This window comes from Rana temporaria, chromosome 4 (assembly GCF_905171775.1).
Source record: "Rana temporaria chromosome 4, aRanTem1.1, whole genome shotgun sequence".
Taxonomy (NCBI): domain Eukaryota; kingdom Metazoa; phylum Chordata; class Amphibia; order Anura; family Ranidae; genus Rana; species Rana temporaria.
Window position 1 is genome coordinate 356,502,116 of NC_053492.1, and position 14,730 is coordinate 356,516,845.

At 45.7% G+C, this 14,730-nt stretch overlaps 1 protein-coding gene across 2 annotated transcripts in view; it reads left to right on the forward strand.

Annotated features, from left to right (window-relative positions):
* The window catches only part of LOC120937549 (sulfotransferase 6B1-like), a 58,823-nt gene extending 44,720 nt beyond the window's left edge, over positions 1–14,103 (forward strand). For both annotated transcript variants that reach the window (XM_040350864.1, XM_040350865.1), the window contains 3 exons: positions 1,449–1,543; positions 12,440–12,596; positions 13,917–14,103. In XM_040350864.1, coding sequence (XP_040206798.1) covers positions 1,449–1,543; positions 12,440–12,596; positions 13,917–14,047 — 383 coding nt within the window. In that variant the 3' untranslated portion in view covers positions 14,048–14,103. The remainder of the gene's footprint in view (positions 1–1,448; positions 1,544–12,439; positions 12,597–13,916) is intronic.
* Positions 14,104–14,730: the final 627 nt, after the last annotated feature.

Consider the following 14,730-nt stretch of genomic DNA (forward strand, 5'->3'; position numbering starts at 1 on the left):
ATACTTGATGGCTATTCACCAGAAAAACACAATTTACAACATACATGCAGACTTTATGGATACCAAAGGCACAGTCCACCATGATCAAGGACAAAATAAACAACATCAGGAGTCACAATGTGCTACACAAATCACAGAGCTCAAAAGCACCAGCAAATGCCATAAATGACCCCAAGCTGTGATACTACACCAAGCTCAGTTTTTAGAAAAATCACGCTGCTCCATCATGGCTTCAAACCGGTCGGCTGGTCAGAACGCACTTCAAACAGAAAGCACCCCCAAATCCAGCAATACCTGTAAAGAACGCACTGCACACAGATACGAGCGGACAGGACGGCACTGCAAAGCAGAAACGACCCGAAAGCCAGCACTGAATGACAAATACGAACCCACACACTGAACCCGAGAATACAATCTGAAAAGGCATGGAGACTGAAAAGCGTGAATCGGCTCTCACCAATCTTTCACTAACACGCGGTTACACGGAATTAGCAAAAGCGGACTCAAGGGCGGCGACGAAGGCTTTGGCCTACCCCTTTATAGTGACGTCGTACGTGGTTTACGTGTCCGCGTTCTGACCCGATCGGATTTTGGACTGACGGTGTGTACGCATATCAGGCCGCCAGGGCACTTCTGCGGTGAACCGATGAAAACGGTCCGTCGGACCATTCTTATCGGATGGATCGACCGTGTGTACGGCGCATGCACTCTGGATACAACGGTGCATGTGCACTGAGCGTGCCGTTTTTGTGAATGGGGCAATGAGGGGGTTAATTCCGTAATCCCGCGCATGCACAGGGATCTGCCGGTCCCACTCGCATGAGCGGGAGTGTCGTCATCGCCGCTCCAGACAATCGCAGAGCCTGAGCGGCGATACAAGGAAAAAGATCGTTGGAGACATGGCGGCTGAGGAGACCGAGGAGAACTTCGGGGGCTTCGATCTCAGGTAAGTCAATCATAATGAGCTAGTATGCTATGCATATTAGCTCATTATGACTTTCTCTAGCAGGGTTTAAAAAAAAAAAAAGTTGAGGGTTTACTTCCTCTTTAAGTCCTGCTAGATCTCTTCAGGCTGGCCCCTTCTGTAGGTATAGCTATGCAAAACATTACAAATAAGTGCCTATACTGTTTAAAATCCAGTAATACGCCATCTTAACCTGCTCTGCACATGCTCAGCTGCCCTCTATTTTCAGGCACTGTGCCGCATTTGTAGAGGACAATCTTCTGATTTACTGCTGTTCAGGGACTCTGGGCTTTAGCAAAATGGCAGCATCTAGCAAGAAGAAATAGTAACAATGCTGAGGCACACACTAATTATGGTAGCATAAATATTAAGGTAAAATGTATGTTCCTTGCTAAACAGCATTATTTTTATTAAGTTGTTATGGTTAAAGTTCCACTTTATGATTTTATTTTGTGTGTCTCACAAGTTTTTCTATGCGTTTTAGTGTGTTTTGGATCATATTTTGATTATATAGTTGAATGGAACAAACACGTTGATGACAAAAAAGTGATGGCAGTTACATTTGAAGATATGAAAATTGTAAGTTTGATTCTTACACATTTGTTTTTTTTTGTTCTGGAGCAAATTGGATCATTCTTGTTTTTGTTTTTTGGGCTTCTATTGGATTGACTGTGGATATAGGATTGTGCATATGGAGGTTTTTGATTGTGTATTTTATTTCTCAGTTGGTTGAATGAACTTGTGTCTTTTTTCAAACAGATTAACTTTGTAACTATGTAACTATGTTCTCTCAAACTAATTCACTTCCTCACAACACATTCACTTCCTTGTGTAAATGTAATCATTGTTTGGGATGAAGGAATTAATGTACTAAAGGCATATAGGCCAACCACTTTGCGAAGGAATTTTCGCTTAGCTTAGTGAAAAAGACAAAGTTCTACTGGTTTTCTTGATACAATCAGATGCAAGCAAAAATATGTTTTCTAACATATATATCATATTTCCTGAACTAATCCAAAAAACAATGGCTCGGATTCACAAAGCACTTACGCGGCGTATCTCGAGATACATCGGTGTAAGTGTAAATATGCGCCGTCGTATCTATGCGCCATGCCCATAAACTGAGATACGCCTGAAAATAGGCTTCATCTGACCAACGTAACTTTCCTACGCCGGCGTATCGTTGGCGCATATTTACGCTGGTCGCAAGTGGCGCTCCCATTGTTTTCCTATGCACATATGCAAATGAGGGAGATACGCCGATTCACGAACGTAGTTGCGCCCGGCGCATAATATACGCGGTTTGCGTAAGTCGTACGTCCGGCGTAAAGTTATTCCCCATATAGGAGGCGCAACTCATGCAAAGGTATGGACCAGGGAACACAGCCGTCGTATTTTACGTCGTTTACGTAGTACGTGAATATGGCTAGGCGTAGGTTACGTTCACATCGTAGGCAGTGATTCGACGTATCTTAGGCAGTTGTTTCGATGTGATTCTGAGCATGCGCACTGGGATGCGGCCACGGGAAGGCGCATGCGCCGTTCGTTTTAAGTACTTCTATGGCGCTTGGCCCATCATTAGCATGGGGTCACGCCTCATTAGCATGGCTCACATCCACTTCCACCTACGCTGGCTTACGCCGAGGAAACCCAGCGTAGATTTGAGAGCGAGTGGGAGCAAGTGCATTGTGAATACTGCGCTTGCCTCTCTGCGCTGCGTCGGCGTAGCGTAGATTCGATACGCTACGCCGGAATAAATATGCGCCGATGTATGTGAATCCGGGCCAATGTGTGCTTGCATGTTTGCTCAAATAAAAATATTGGCTTGAATCTGTCAAGTGAAAACTGTCCTTTCTAGACCACAATATTGCTTCATGCATTAAAGCAGTAGTGAACAACATGTTATATACACTTCCTAATACAATTATAACTATTCCGGCACCATTACTGCTTTTGCCTAATTTCAAAAATGATCTACCGGTATCTTATCTTTTTATAAGGTTAAAAAGTCCTGTCATATGACCATATGTCTCCTTTTCTTGATAGTGGAGGGTGGGGTACAGGACACTTAGGGGAATTTACTAAAACTGGAGAGTGCAAAATCTGGTGCAGCTCTGCATAGAAACCAATCAGCTTCCATGGTTTATTATCAAAGCTTAACTGCTTGCCGACCAGCCACCGCAGTTATACGGCGGCAAGTCGGCTCTGCTGGGCGAGATCACGTAGGTATACATCATCTCGCTGTTCAGCCAATAGGGGCGCGCGCGCCCCCCGCTCGCCGCTGACGCCAACACGTGTGCTCGGCGGGCGCGATCACCGCCGGGCACCCACGATCGCTCGTTAAAGAGCAAGAACCGGGAGCTGGTCCTGTCAGGGGGAGAAATTACTTATCGTCTGTTCATACAATGTATGAACAGCGATCTGTCATTTCCCCATGTCAGTCCCACCCCCCCTTCAGTTAGAACACACCCAGGGAACATACTTAACCCCTTCCTCGCCCCCTAGTGTTAACCCCTTCCCTGCCAGTGGCATTTTTATAGTAATCAATGCATTTGCATAGCACTCATCGCTATAAAAATGCCAATGGTCCCAAAAATGTGTCAAAAGTGTCCGCCATAATGTCGCAGTACCGATAAAAATCGCTGATCGCCGCCATTACTAGTAAAAAAAAAAATATTTATAAAAATGCCATAAAACTATCCCCTATTTTGTAAACGCTATAACTTTTGGGCAAACCAATCAATAAACGCTTATTGCGATTTTTTTATTTTTTTTTACGAAAAATATGTAGAAGAATACGTATTGGCCTATCGGCGATATTTATTATAATAAAAAGTTAAAAATATTCATTTTTTTTTTCAAAATTGTCGCTCTATTTCTGTTTATAGCGCAAAAACTAAAAACCGCAGAGGTGATAAAATACCACCAAAAGAAAGCTCTATTTGTGGGAAAAAAACTGACACCAATTTTGTTTGGGAGCCATGTCGCACGACCGTGCAATTGTCAGTTAAAGCGACGCAGTGGCGAATCCCAAAAAGTGGCCCGGTCATTGACCAGCAATATGGTCCGGGGCTTAAGTGGTTAATTGAAACATTTGAAGTTAGAAGCTGATCGCCTACAATGCACAGCTGCCCCAGATTCGGAGTGCGCCAGTTTTAGTAAATCTCCCCTAATGTGCCTGTATTCAATAGACTGTTTAGCCTAAGGCAAGATACAGGCTGTGCTTGAGCAGGGGGCATGTTCAAAAGAAAGGCTGGGATTTGTAGGGGGTGTGTGACAGAGGTAGGCTGTGATTGGTTGAGGGGTGAACAAACCACTCAATGCAGGCATGCTGTGTGTCTGCACATTGTACTGTACCTCTGAATGGCCAGCCAAATTACTAAAACTGACTACGCTAACACAGATCAGCTCCTGCGCATTGTGTGCTCAGCTTAGAACAAGGGAAAAAGGTGACCGGCAGGATTAAACAGGTACTTCAGGCAGAAGAAGTACATAAAAATAATAGAGACTATTAAATCTAAAATTTGCATATGTGAACAGACAAAAAAAAAAAAAATATTTAAGGTTAAAATAATCTCCAATAATGGAACATAAACATTAAAGGGTAACTCCACTTTTGTGCAGAAAAAAATAGCAAATAAAGGAAAAATAATATAGCATGTACAATTGTTATACAAGTCATATTGTAATTAAATGTTATTAAAAATTACCTTTCCTTTTTAATCTGCAGCTGCTGTAATTTTCTGAAAATGCAATATGACTGCCTGGAGATGTTCTGGGCACATAATGTGTACTGACTAACCCCCAAAAACATAATTTCCTACTTGTGTAATTGGCTCACCAATTTTTGCAGAAGTCTGCCTAAGGTACAAGTCAGATTTGAGGCATCCCCTGCACCAAAAAAGTTCATTTTTGGTAAGATTCTCCCAGTAGGAGCACATCTAAAGAGATACAGGCCCTGCAGATTTCCTCATTAGTGCCCAGAAGTAGAGTTGAGCGGACACCTGGATGTTCCATTGAACCCCATTGAAGTCAATGGGGACCCAAACTTTTCAGTACTAAAATGTCTCTAAAAAACGAATGTGGATAGGGAAATAACTTAAAATAATATAAAATACATAAAAATAAAAAATAAATAATCTTGACCTAGGAGGACGAGGTCTATATGGAGTAGGAGTTTGAGGTGGCGGTGGATGTGGCGGTGTAGGTGGAAGCGGCGGTGGAGGACGAGGTAGACAACACAGGTTTTTGTTTTTAATTTATTTATTTTTTGAAATTAGGGTACACCCCAAAAGAGTGAGAAAGATCAGAAATACAAGAATGGCTGGGTAAGGCCAGTATACGTGTCTATTCTGCACAAGGTACGGACAAGTCCTGTGGGGTCCATGCCTGGTTCATTTTAATGAACGTGAGCTTGTCCACATTGGCTCTGAACAGGCGGCTGCGCTTGTCTGTGATAACGCCCCCTGCCGTGCTAAATACACGTTCAGATAATACACTGGCTGCAGGGCAGGCCAGCACCTCCAAGGCGTAAAGGGCAAGCTCAGGCCATGTGCCCAATTTGGAGACCCAGAAGTTTAAGGGGGCAGACCCGTCATTCAGTACGTGTAGGCGTGTGCACACATACTGCTCCACCATGTTGCTGAAATGCTGCCTCCTGCTAAAACATTCCATATCAACTGGTGGTGCTGTTTGTTGTGGCGTGCTGACAAAGCTTTTCCACATTTCGGCCATGCTAACCCTGCCTTCTGAGGTGCTGGCGGTGCCCCGGCTGCGTTGGCGACCTCTTCCTCCTCCTCTGCCTTGTGCTTCCACTGTGCCCCCGCTGTCAGGTAGGAATTCCACCAGCAGCGCGTCTACCAGCGTGCGCTTGTACTCGCGCATCTTGCGATCACGCTCCAGTGAGGGAATTAAGGACGGTACATTGTCCTTGTAACGGGGGTCCAGAAGCGTGGCCACCCAGCAATCAGCACCTGTTAAAATGTGGGCAACACGGCGGTCGTTGGGGAGACACTGCAGCATGTAATCGCTCATGTGTGCCAGGCTGCCCAAAGGCAACGAAAAGCTGTCCTCTGTGGGAGGTGTATCGTCTGTGTCCTCTGTATCCCCCCAGACACGCACCAGTGATGGCCAATGAGCTGGTCTGGGTGCCACCCTGCTGTGAACATGGTTCCTCCTCCTCCATCTCCTCATCCTCATCCTCCACCTCAACATCCTCCAGAACTGTGCCCTTATTGGACAATTGTGTACCAGGCGTTTGTTGGTGCAGGAACCCACCCTCGGAGCCAGTTGTGAATGACTGCCCTGAAAGCCTTGGAAATGATCCCGATTCCTCCTCCTCCTGTGCCACATCCTCTTCATCATCGCCCAAAGCCTTTTTTCAAGTAGGCATAGAACTCGGATAGTAACGCTGAGAACAACGTAATCGGCACTGGCCATGTTGGTGGAGTACTCGAAACAGCGCAACAAGGCACACAGGTCTCGCATGGAGGCCCAGTTATTGGTGGTGAAGTGGTTCTGGCCAGCATGTGCAAGGTGGAGTTCCACCTTGTGGGCCACGTCACATATGAGGCGGTGAGAGGGAAGGCTGAAGTTACGCTGCAGCGCTAACAGGCGATCAGCAGCAGGATGAGAACGCCGAAAGTGAGCACAGACGGCCCGCACTTTCTGCAGCAGCTGTGGCATATCGGTGTAAGTTTTAAGGAACCTCTGCACCACCAAATTCAGCACATGCGCCAGGCAAGGGATGTGCGTCAAACCGGCTAGGCCCAGAGCTGCTACGAGATTTCGCCCATTATCGCACACCACCAGGCCCGGCTTGAGGCTCACTGCCGACAACCACTCATCGGTCTGTTGTTCCATGTCCCTCCACAACTCCTGCGCGGTGTTGGGTTTTTCCCCCAAACAGCAAAGTTTTAAAACTGCCTGCTGGCGTTTACCCATGGCTGTGCTGAAATTGGTGGTGAATTTGTTACGCTGACTGGATGAGGAGGTGGTAGAAGATGAGGAAGCGGAGTAGGAGGAGTTAACAACAGGAGGCAAACTGAAGCGCCCTGCAATCCTCGGTGGTGGAAGGAAATGCGCCAAACTGCTATCTGCCTCAGGCCCAGCCGCCACTGCATTTACCCAGTGTGCTGTTAGGGAGATATAACGTCCCTGACCGTGCTTACTCGTCCACGTATCCGTAGTTAGGTGGACCTTGCCACAGATGGCGTTGCGCAGTGCACACCTGATTTTGTCCCCCACTTGGTTGTGCAGGGAAGGGATGGCTCGCCTTGAAAAGTAGTGGCGGCTGGGCACGACGTACTGTGGGACAGTCAATGCTATCAGGCTTTTAAAACTCTGCGTCTCCACCAGACGGAATGACAGCATTTCAAAGGCCAGGAATTTTGAAATGCTGGCATTCAGGGCCAGGGATCGCAGGTGGGTAGGTGGGTACTTCCTCTTCCGCTCCAGTGTTTGGGAGATAGAGAGCTGAACGCTTCCATGGGACATTGTGGAGATGTTTGGTGACCCAGGTGGTAGTGTTGCTTGCCGATCCTCTCATTGCGGGGTGGCAGGTGCCACTGTCACTACATAGGTGGATGAAGAGGCCGAGACTGAAGCAGAAGAGGAAGCAGGAGGAGCCAGAGACCTTTCTTGGTTTTTGAGGTGTCTACTCCACTGCATCTCATGCTTTGCACTTAGATGCCTGGTCATGCAGGTTGTGCTCAGGTTGAGAACGTTTATGCCTCGCTTCAGGCTCTGATTGCACAGCGTGCAAACCACTCGTGTATTGTCATCAGCACATTGTGTGAAGAATTGCCATGCTAGGGAACTCCTTGGACCTGGCTTTGGTGTGCTCAGTCCCTTGCCGTGTTGGGCAGTAGCAGGCGTACTGTCTATGGGACGGACGCTCCGCTTTTGCACCCTGCTGTCACGGAAGCATGAATCAGACGTACAACAACAGATAAATGAAATAGGAAGGCTTTATTAAAAACCAAACAGCAAGGTTAAAGTCCAAACGGATGATCAAACAGTGCAGAGTCTTCCACCGGAGCCAGGGATCAGGAGCCAGAAGGATAGTCCGAACAAAGCCAGGGATCAGGAGCCAGAAGGGTAGTCCGAACGAAGCCAGGGATCGGGAGCCAGAAGGATAGTCCGTGGAAGCCGGGTCGGTAACCAAAAGCAGCAGCACAATCTCAGGAGCATGTGAATACAAGAGGACCAAGCAGGGAAATGAAGCAACAGACCTCCTATATATGTGCAAGGCATCCAGCTCCTCCCAGTGGGAAGGAGGAGCCGCAGGGTGTGGTAAGTTATAAGAAGCCCAGGAACCAATATGGCCGCCAGCACATGTCAGATGAAAGAAGTCTGCAGAGAGGTAAGACCATGACACCTGCTCCCTCTTCTGCTGTGTTGGTGTTTCTATGCGACCACCGCCTCTTCCTCCGAACTACACAGGTCACCTGCATGACGTTGATTCTAAATTTGGTTCGAGGACCTCATCGTCCTCCACATCATCTTCCACCCAGTCTTCACCACTGCCCTTCTTGTCGGTCTGCACAATTGCGAAAGCAGCAGCAGTTGGCAACTGTGTTTCTTCATCCGAGACGTGCTGTGATGGTCCCCCATGTACTCATCTTGAAACATAAGTGGTTGGGCATCGGTGCACTCAATCTCTTCCACTTCTGGGGCAGGGCTAGGTGGATGGCCCTGGGAAACCATGCTAAAAGTCATCAAAAAGCAGAAGAGACTGCTGCATGATTTGGGGCTCAGACTGCTTGGCTGATTTGCAAGGGGGTGAGGTGAAAGACTGATGGACATCGGCTGCAGGTGACAACTCTGATCTTTCAGCACAAGACTGGTTAGGAGACAATGTGAAGGAACTGGAGGCACTGTCAGCAACCCAATCTACTATTGCCTGTTCTGCTCCTGGCCTCAACATTCGTAGAGCTGGATTAGGCCCGACCAAATACCGCTGCAGGCTCTGTCGCCTACTCGCCCCTGAGGAAGGTGTTTCACTTGTGCGTGTAGCTTGTGCGTGTAGCTGGCACAGATCGACCATGTCTTCTCCCTGCAACAGGAGCTCCACCAGCAGCACCACGACCAGGGCCACGTCCCTTATTTGACGTTCTCCTCATATTTCTCAAATGTAGGATCTTGCCCTAAATGGGTGTTTTGAATAGCACAATAGAAGAACACTATCTAAAGTGTGTATCTCACACGTACAGATATGCAGGAAACGCACCAAAAAAAATGATTTGCCCTAAATTGGTGTTTTTTGAATAGCAAAACAGAAGAACAGTAGCTAAACTGTTTATCTCACACGTACAGATATGGAGGAAACACTGCAAACACTGGAGGAAACACTGCAAAATATTTGTTTTTGCCCTAAATGGGTGTTTTTTGAATCGCAAAATACAAGAAAAGTAGCTAAGGTGTTTATCTCGCACGTACAGATATGGAGAAAACACTGCAAACACTGGAGGAAACACTGCAAAATAGATGTTTTTGCCCTAAATGGGTGTTTTTTGAATAGCAAAATAGAACAAAAGTAGCTAAAGGCCTAGATACACGTAGGGCGGTGTATGTTTGAGCCGGCGTAGCGTACCGTATTTACGATACGCCGCCGCAAGTTAGAGAGGCAAGTGCTGTATTCACAAAGCACTTGCGTCCTAAGTTACGGCGCTGTAGCGTAAATGTGCCGGCGTAAGCGTGCCTAATTCAAATTGGGAAGAGGTGGGCGTGTTTTATGTTAATAAAGCATGACCCGACGTAATTGACGTTTTGAACGTACGGCGCATGCGGCGTCCGTAGACGTATCCCAGTGCGCATGCGTCGGATAGAATGCCTAAGATACGTCGAACACTGCCTACGACGTGAACGTAACTTATGCACAGCCCTATTCGCGTATGACTTACGCAAAGGACGTAAAAAGATACGCTTGTTCCGACGTCCATACTTTGCATGGGCTGCGCCACCTAGAGACATGCTTTATCTTTACGCCGGCGTATGTCTTACGTAAACGGTGTAACTAATTGTGACGGGCGTACGTACGTTCGTGAATCGGCGTATCTTGCTCATTTGCATATTCAACGAGGAAAACAACGGAAGCGCCACCTAGCGGCCAGCGTAAATATGCACCCTAAGATATGACGGCGTAGGAGACTTACGCCGCTCGTATCTTAGCCTAATTTAAGCGTAACTGATTCTAAGAATCAGCCGCATAGATACGACGGCTCTCATTCGGACTTACGACGGCGTACATGGCGCTACGCCGTCGTAAGTCCTTTGAGAATCTGGGCCCTTATGTTTAAATATACGACGGCGCAGATTCTGACTTACGACGGCGTATCTACTGATACGCCAACGTAACTCTTTGTGAATCTGGCCCAAAGTGTTTATCTCACACGTACAGATATGGAGGAAAAACTGCAAACACTGGAGGAAACTCTGCAAAATGTATGTTTTTGCCCTAAATGGGTGTTTTTTGAATAGCAAAATAGAACAAAGTAGCTAAAGTGTTTATCTCACACGTACAGATATGGAGGAAACACTGCAAAAAAATTTTCTTCCCTAAATGGATATTTTTTGAATAGCACAATAGAAGAAAAGTATCTAAAGGGTGTATCTCACACGTACAGATATGGAGGAAACACTGCAAACACTGGAGGAAACACTGCAAATTTAATTTTTTCCCTAAATGGATGTTTTTTGAATAGCACAATAGAAGAAAAGTATCTAAAGGGTGTATCTCACAGAAACATATGCAGTGCTGGTGTAATTTGATTTCTGAAGCAGGACTGACTCCTATTTCTCTCCCTAAAAGCAAAAGCAGGCAGGAACCTTTCCCTAAAGTAACTATCTAAAGCAGAGTGACTTGCACATATGTAGATCGCTGAGTAATTTGATTTCTGAAGCAGGACAGTCTGACTCCTATCTAATTCTCTCCAGCAGCGCCATCCTTTCCCTACCCTATCTAAAGCAGAGTGACGTGCTGTGCTATGCTATGTGCCTCTAGCTCAGTGGTCTCAAAGTACCGGCACCGCGGGCCATTTGCGGCCTGCGGACCAGTTATAAATGGCCCGCAGGCAGGGCGGAAGTGGGGGGAGCAAAGAGGAAATTTTTTTTGTGAGCTGGCGCCATCTGGTGGTGAGCCATTGGAATTACAAGTTATTACCACCAGATGTGAGCTGGCGCCATCTGGTGGTGGCCGTTGGTATTACAAGTTAAGCATTACAAGTTAAACAGCAATTCTAATGTCATTTTACACTATTTTCACTGCCATCTTCTTCCCTCTAATTAGAACCCCCAAACATTATATTTTTTATCCTAACACCCTAGAGAATAAAATGGCAATCGTTGCAATACTTTCTGTTACGCCGTATTTGCGCAGCGGTCTTACAAGCGCACTTTTTTGGGAAAAAAATACACTTTTTTTAATTAAAAAATAAGACAACAGTAAAGTTATCCCCATTTTTTTTTTATATTATGAAAGATAATGTTACGCCGAGTAAATTCATACCCAACATGTCACACTTCAAAATTGCGTCCGCTTGTGGAATGCCGACAAACTTTTTTACCCTTTAAAATCTTCATAGGCGACGTTTAAAAAAATCTACAGGTTGCATGTTTTAAGTTACAGAGGAGGTCTAGTGCTAGAATTATTGCTCTCGCTCTACCAATCGCGGCGATACCTCACATGTGTGGTTTGAACACCGTTTACATATGCGGGTGCTGCTCTTGTATGTGTTCGCTTCTGCGCGCAAGCTCGTCGGGACGGGGTGCGTTTTCTGGCTCCTAACTTTTTTTAGCTGGATCCTAGATTCCAAGCAAATTTGTCAAACTCTGACTTACACCAGTGCTGGTGGTAATAATGCACTCGCTGACACCAGTGCTGGGGGTTAATAATGTGTTCGCTGACACCAGTACTGTTGTTTTTGAAGTTTGAAAGTTTGCATGCGGCCCCCCATGGCATATGAAAACTTGTCTTGTGGCCCTCAGGTAATTTGAGTTTGAGACCCCTGCTCTAGCTTATATAGAGGTTGGGTCACATGCTGGGTCACATGCTGCACTCGCCAATCGCAGCCATGACATTAGTAGGCATGGCTGTGATGGCTTCTAGGTCACACAAGTAAAACAAACGGTGATTGGCTGCCCTGCAGCGCGCCATTACATTGCCGAAAACCGAACCCGAACTTACAGTAAACTTTACAGTTCGGGTTCGCTCAACCCTACCCAGAAGTTGCACAGCTGATTGATAATCATAAAACCACTCCCATTAGACCCACAGAAACACAGAGAACTAAACAGGGATTTCTTCAGAATAACAAAATGTAGGAATCTGCAACAAAAGGTTGTTAAAATCCTTGCAATGTACATAGATCACCCAGGGGGGGATGTTTTTTTTCTCAGCAAAAGTGGAGTTACACTTTAAGAATGTTCATCATTCTACCACAAAAACATATATAATTTGTTTCTTTTCACTTTAAGGATTTTCCAACACAACTGAAAAAAATATCAGAATTTTTTGAACTTCCTTTGACAGAGGAGCAAATCTGCACAGTACAAAGTCGAACTTCTTTTAAGTCTATGAAAGAGAAATCTGAAGACACACATGGGAAGCTTGGTGATGCTTTCTTCAGAAAAGGTAGAAACAATTCTAAAATGTGCAGAGAATAGAATAATACACAGGCTGAGTCAGGGATGGACTGGCCATTGGGACTACAGGGAGTTTCCCGGTGGGCCGATGGCTCAGTGGGCCGGCTTCAGTGACAGCGGGCCGCCGCCCCCCTCCGCTCCTCTGTCTCTCCCTTCCTGCAGCGCTCACCTCCTCTCCATCCCCGCATTGCTCACCTGGGGGGAACAAAGAAGCAGGGGGAGGACCAGAGGAGCAGGGGGGATGACAGAGGAGCATGGGGGAGGTACAGACTTCTGACTCAACAGCTATGGCCTGGGAGTTTCTCACTTCTGCCTAATCTTGTCCCATAAGGGGGGGGGGCACCGAACTGATTATTTTCCCCGGGTGAAATGATGTCTAGCTTCCCCACTGGTACTTCCTATAAGAGTACTAGTACCAGCCGTTCTACTCTAATAAAGTAGAACAGCTAGTGAATGGGGAGGGGTTGCGGGTGGCCGGGGGGGGGGGGTGGTCGTTGTCTTGTCGCCATGGGAGAGACCTGTCAAAGTGGGCCAGTCTGGATGAAGTCCAGGGCCAAATTTTTGTCCCAGTCCAGCCCTGGGCTGAGTTCCTAGGTTTCAGTCTTTGCATCAGAGGAGCTTTAACTGAATATAAATGAGATAACTTTTACTGCTATTTTATTGTTATTAAATATACTCATGAAGGTGATAATGTTACAGCTGAATGCCAAGCAGATATAAGCAACACAAATTAAAGCAGTTCTGTAGCATGGCTGGATCTAGGGGGGGGGGGGGTGCTCGGGTGGGCCACACCTTCCCCCTAGATTTCAGTTGTGCCTTCCCAACAGCGAACTGCACCCCCCTTTCCTGCCTCCACCCCAGCCGCTGTGCCCATCTGCCAAACTGCTCCCAGGGCTAGGACACAGCTGGTGTAATGTGGAGTGGATTGGGCATTAGTATTGCTAGTAGTGGGCATCCAGGTATTGACTGGCTACAATCTCCGGCTCCTGCCTCATCCCTTCCTACCTACATTACCATATAGTAGAGCTGCACGACTGATCGCTAAAAAATCTTGATCTCGATTCAACCCTCCTCACGATCTCTATGCAGAATTTCCCGATTCATTTAATATAACAAGTGCAGAGAGTTTCACAACTTTGTCCGTGCTTGTAGATAAACTGAAAAGGTTTTACCTTGCCCCAATATTATTGGTACTATCACTGAAAATGACCTAGGTAACACAGACAGTTCCTACATAGAAATCGCCTGTCTCTCTTTGTGATGTTTCATGATAAGAAATCTAGGAAATCGTTTTTGTTTTTCTGAATAGGACAAATTGGAGACTGGAAGAACCTCTTCACTGAAGAACAGAGTAAAGAAGTGGATACAAAATTCCAACAATATCTTGCAGGGACAAAGTTGGGAGAATTGCTGAACTATGCAAAATACTGCAAAATGTAGATATTCCAGAAAATTAATAAAGTGTAAAGCTGAACTATGGGAATTAATGAAAAAAAACCCACCAATTAATGTAGTTCTACTTGCTATCAGTCTCTTTTAACCACCTGAACAGCACCACTAAGATTGAAAGGGGGTGGTTGGGACTAGGAGCCAATCAAGCCATTTGAGCTGGCATCCTTACATATTTTTAATCTTGATTGGTCACGTGAGGGGGGAGAGAGAACGTTTTTAAGAATAATTAGAGTTAGCCTTTATCTTCCACTTTCTCTCCAGTAGAGAAAATCTAGTCCCAAACCTGGCTGTGCTGTCTGGTAGCACTCTATACCTGTATCTTCGGACTAGCTGGACAAATATACAAATATACAAATCCTTATGCAGGTAAAAAATATTCATAACACTATTTAATTGTGTATTTATCTTTTTGCCTGGAGTTCAGCTTTTAATCAATGTGTAACTACAATGATACTTGATTTAGCAGGTTGCATATCTAATTTGAAGTATTCATTGATGAGCTATAGTAAATGTATTTTAACATATCTGGATTGTGAACTAAAATAAAACAAATTCGAGCTGTAAAGTTAGTTGTGTTTTGCTTCAGCTTGGAAAATCTATTTTAAAATCTGGTTAACAGTTTTACATAGAAATGTCTTGGCAATGTATTATCTCTGTATTCTGCCTGAGAA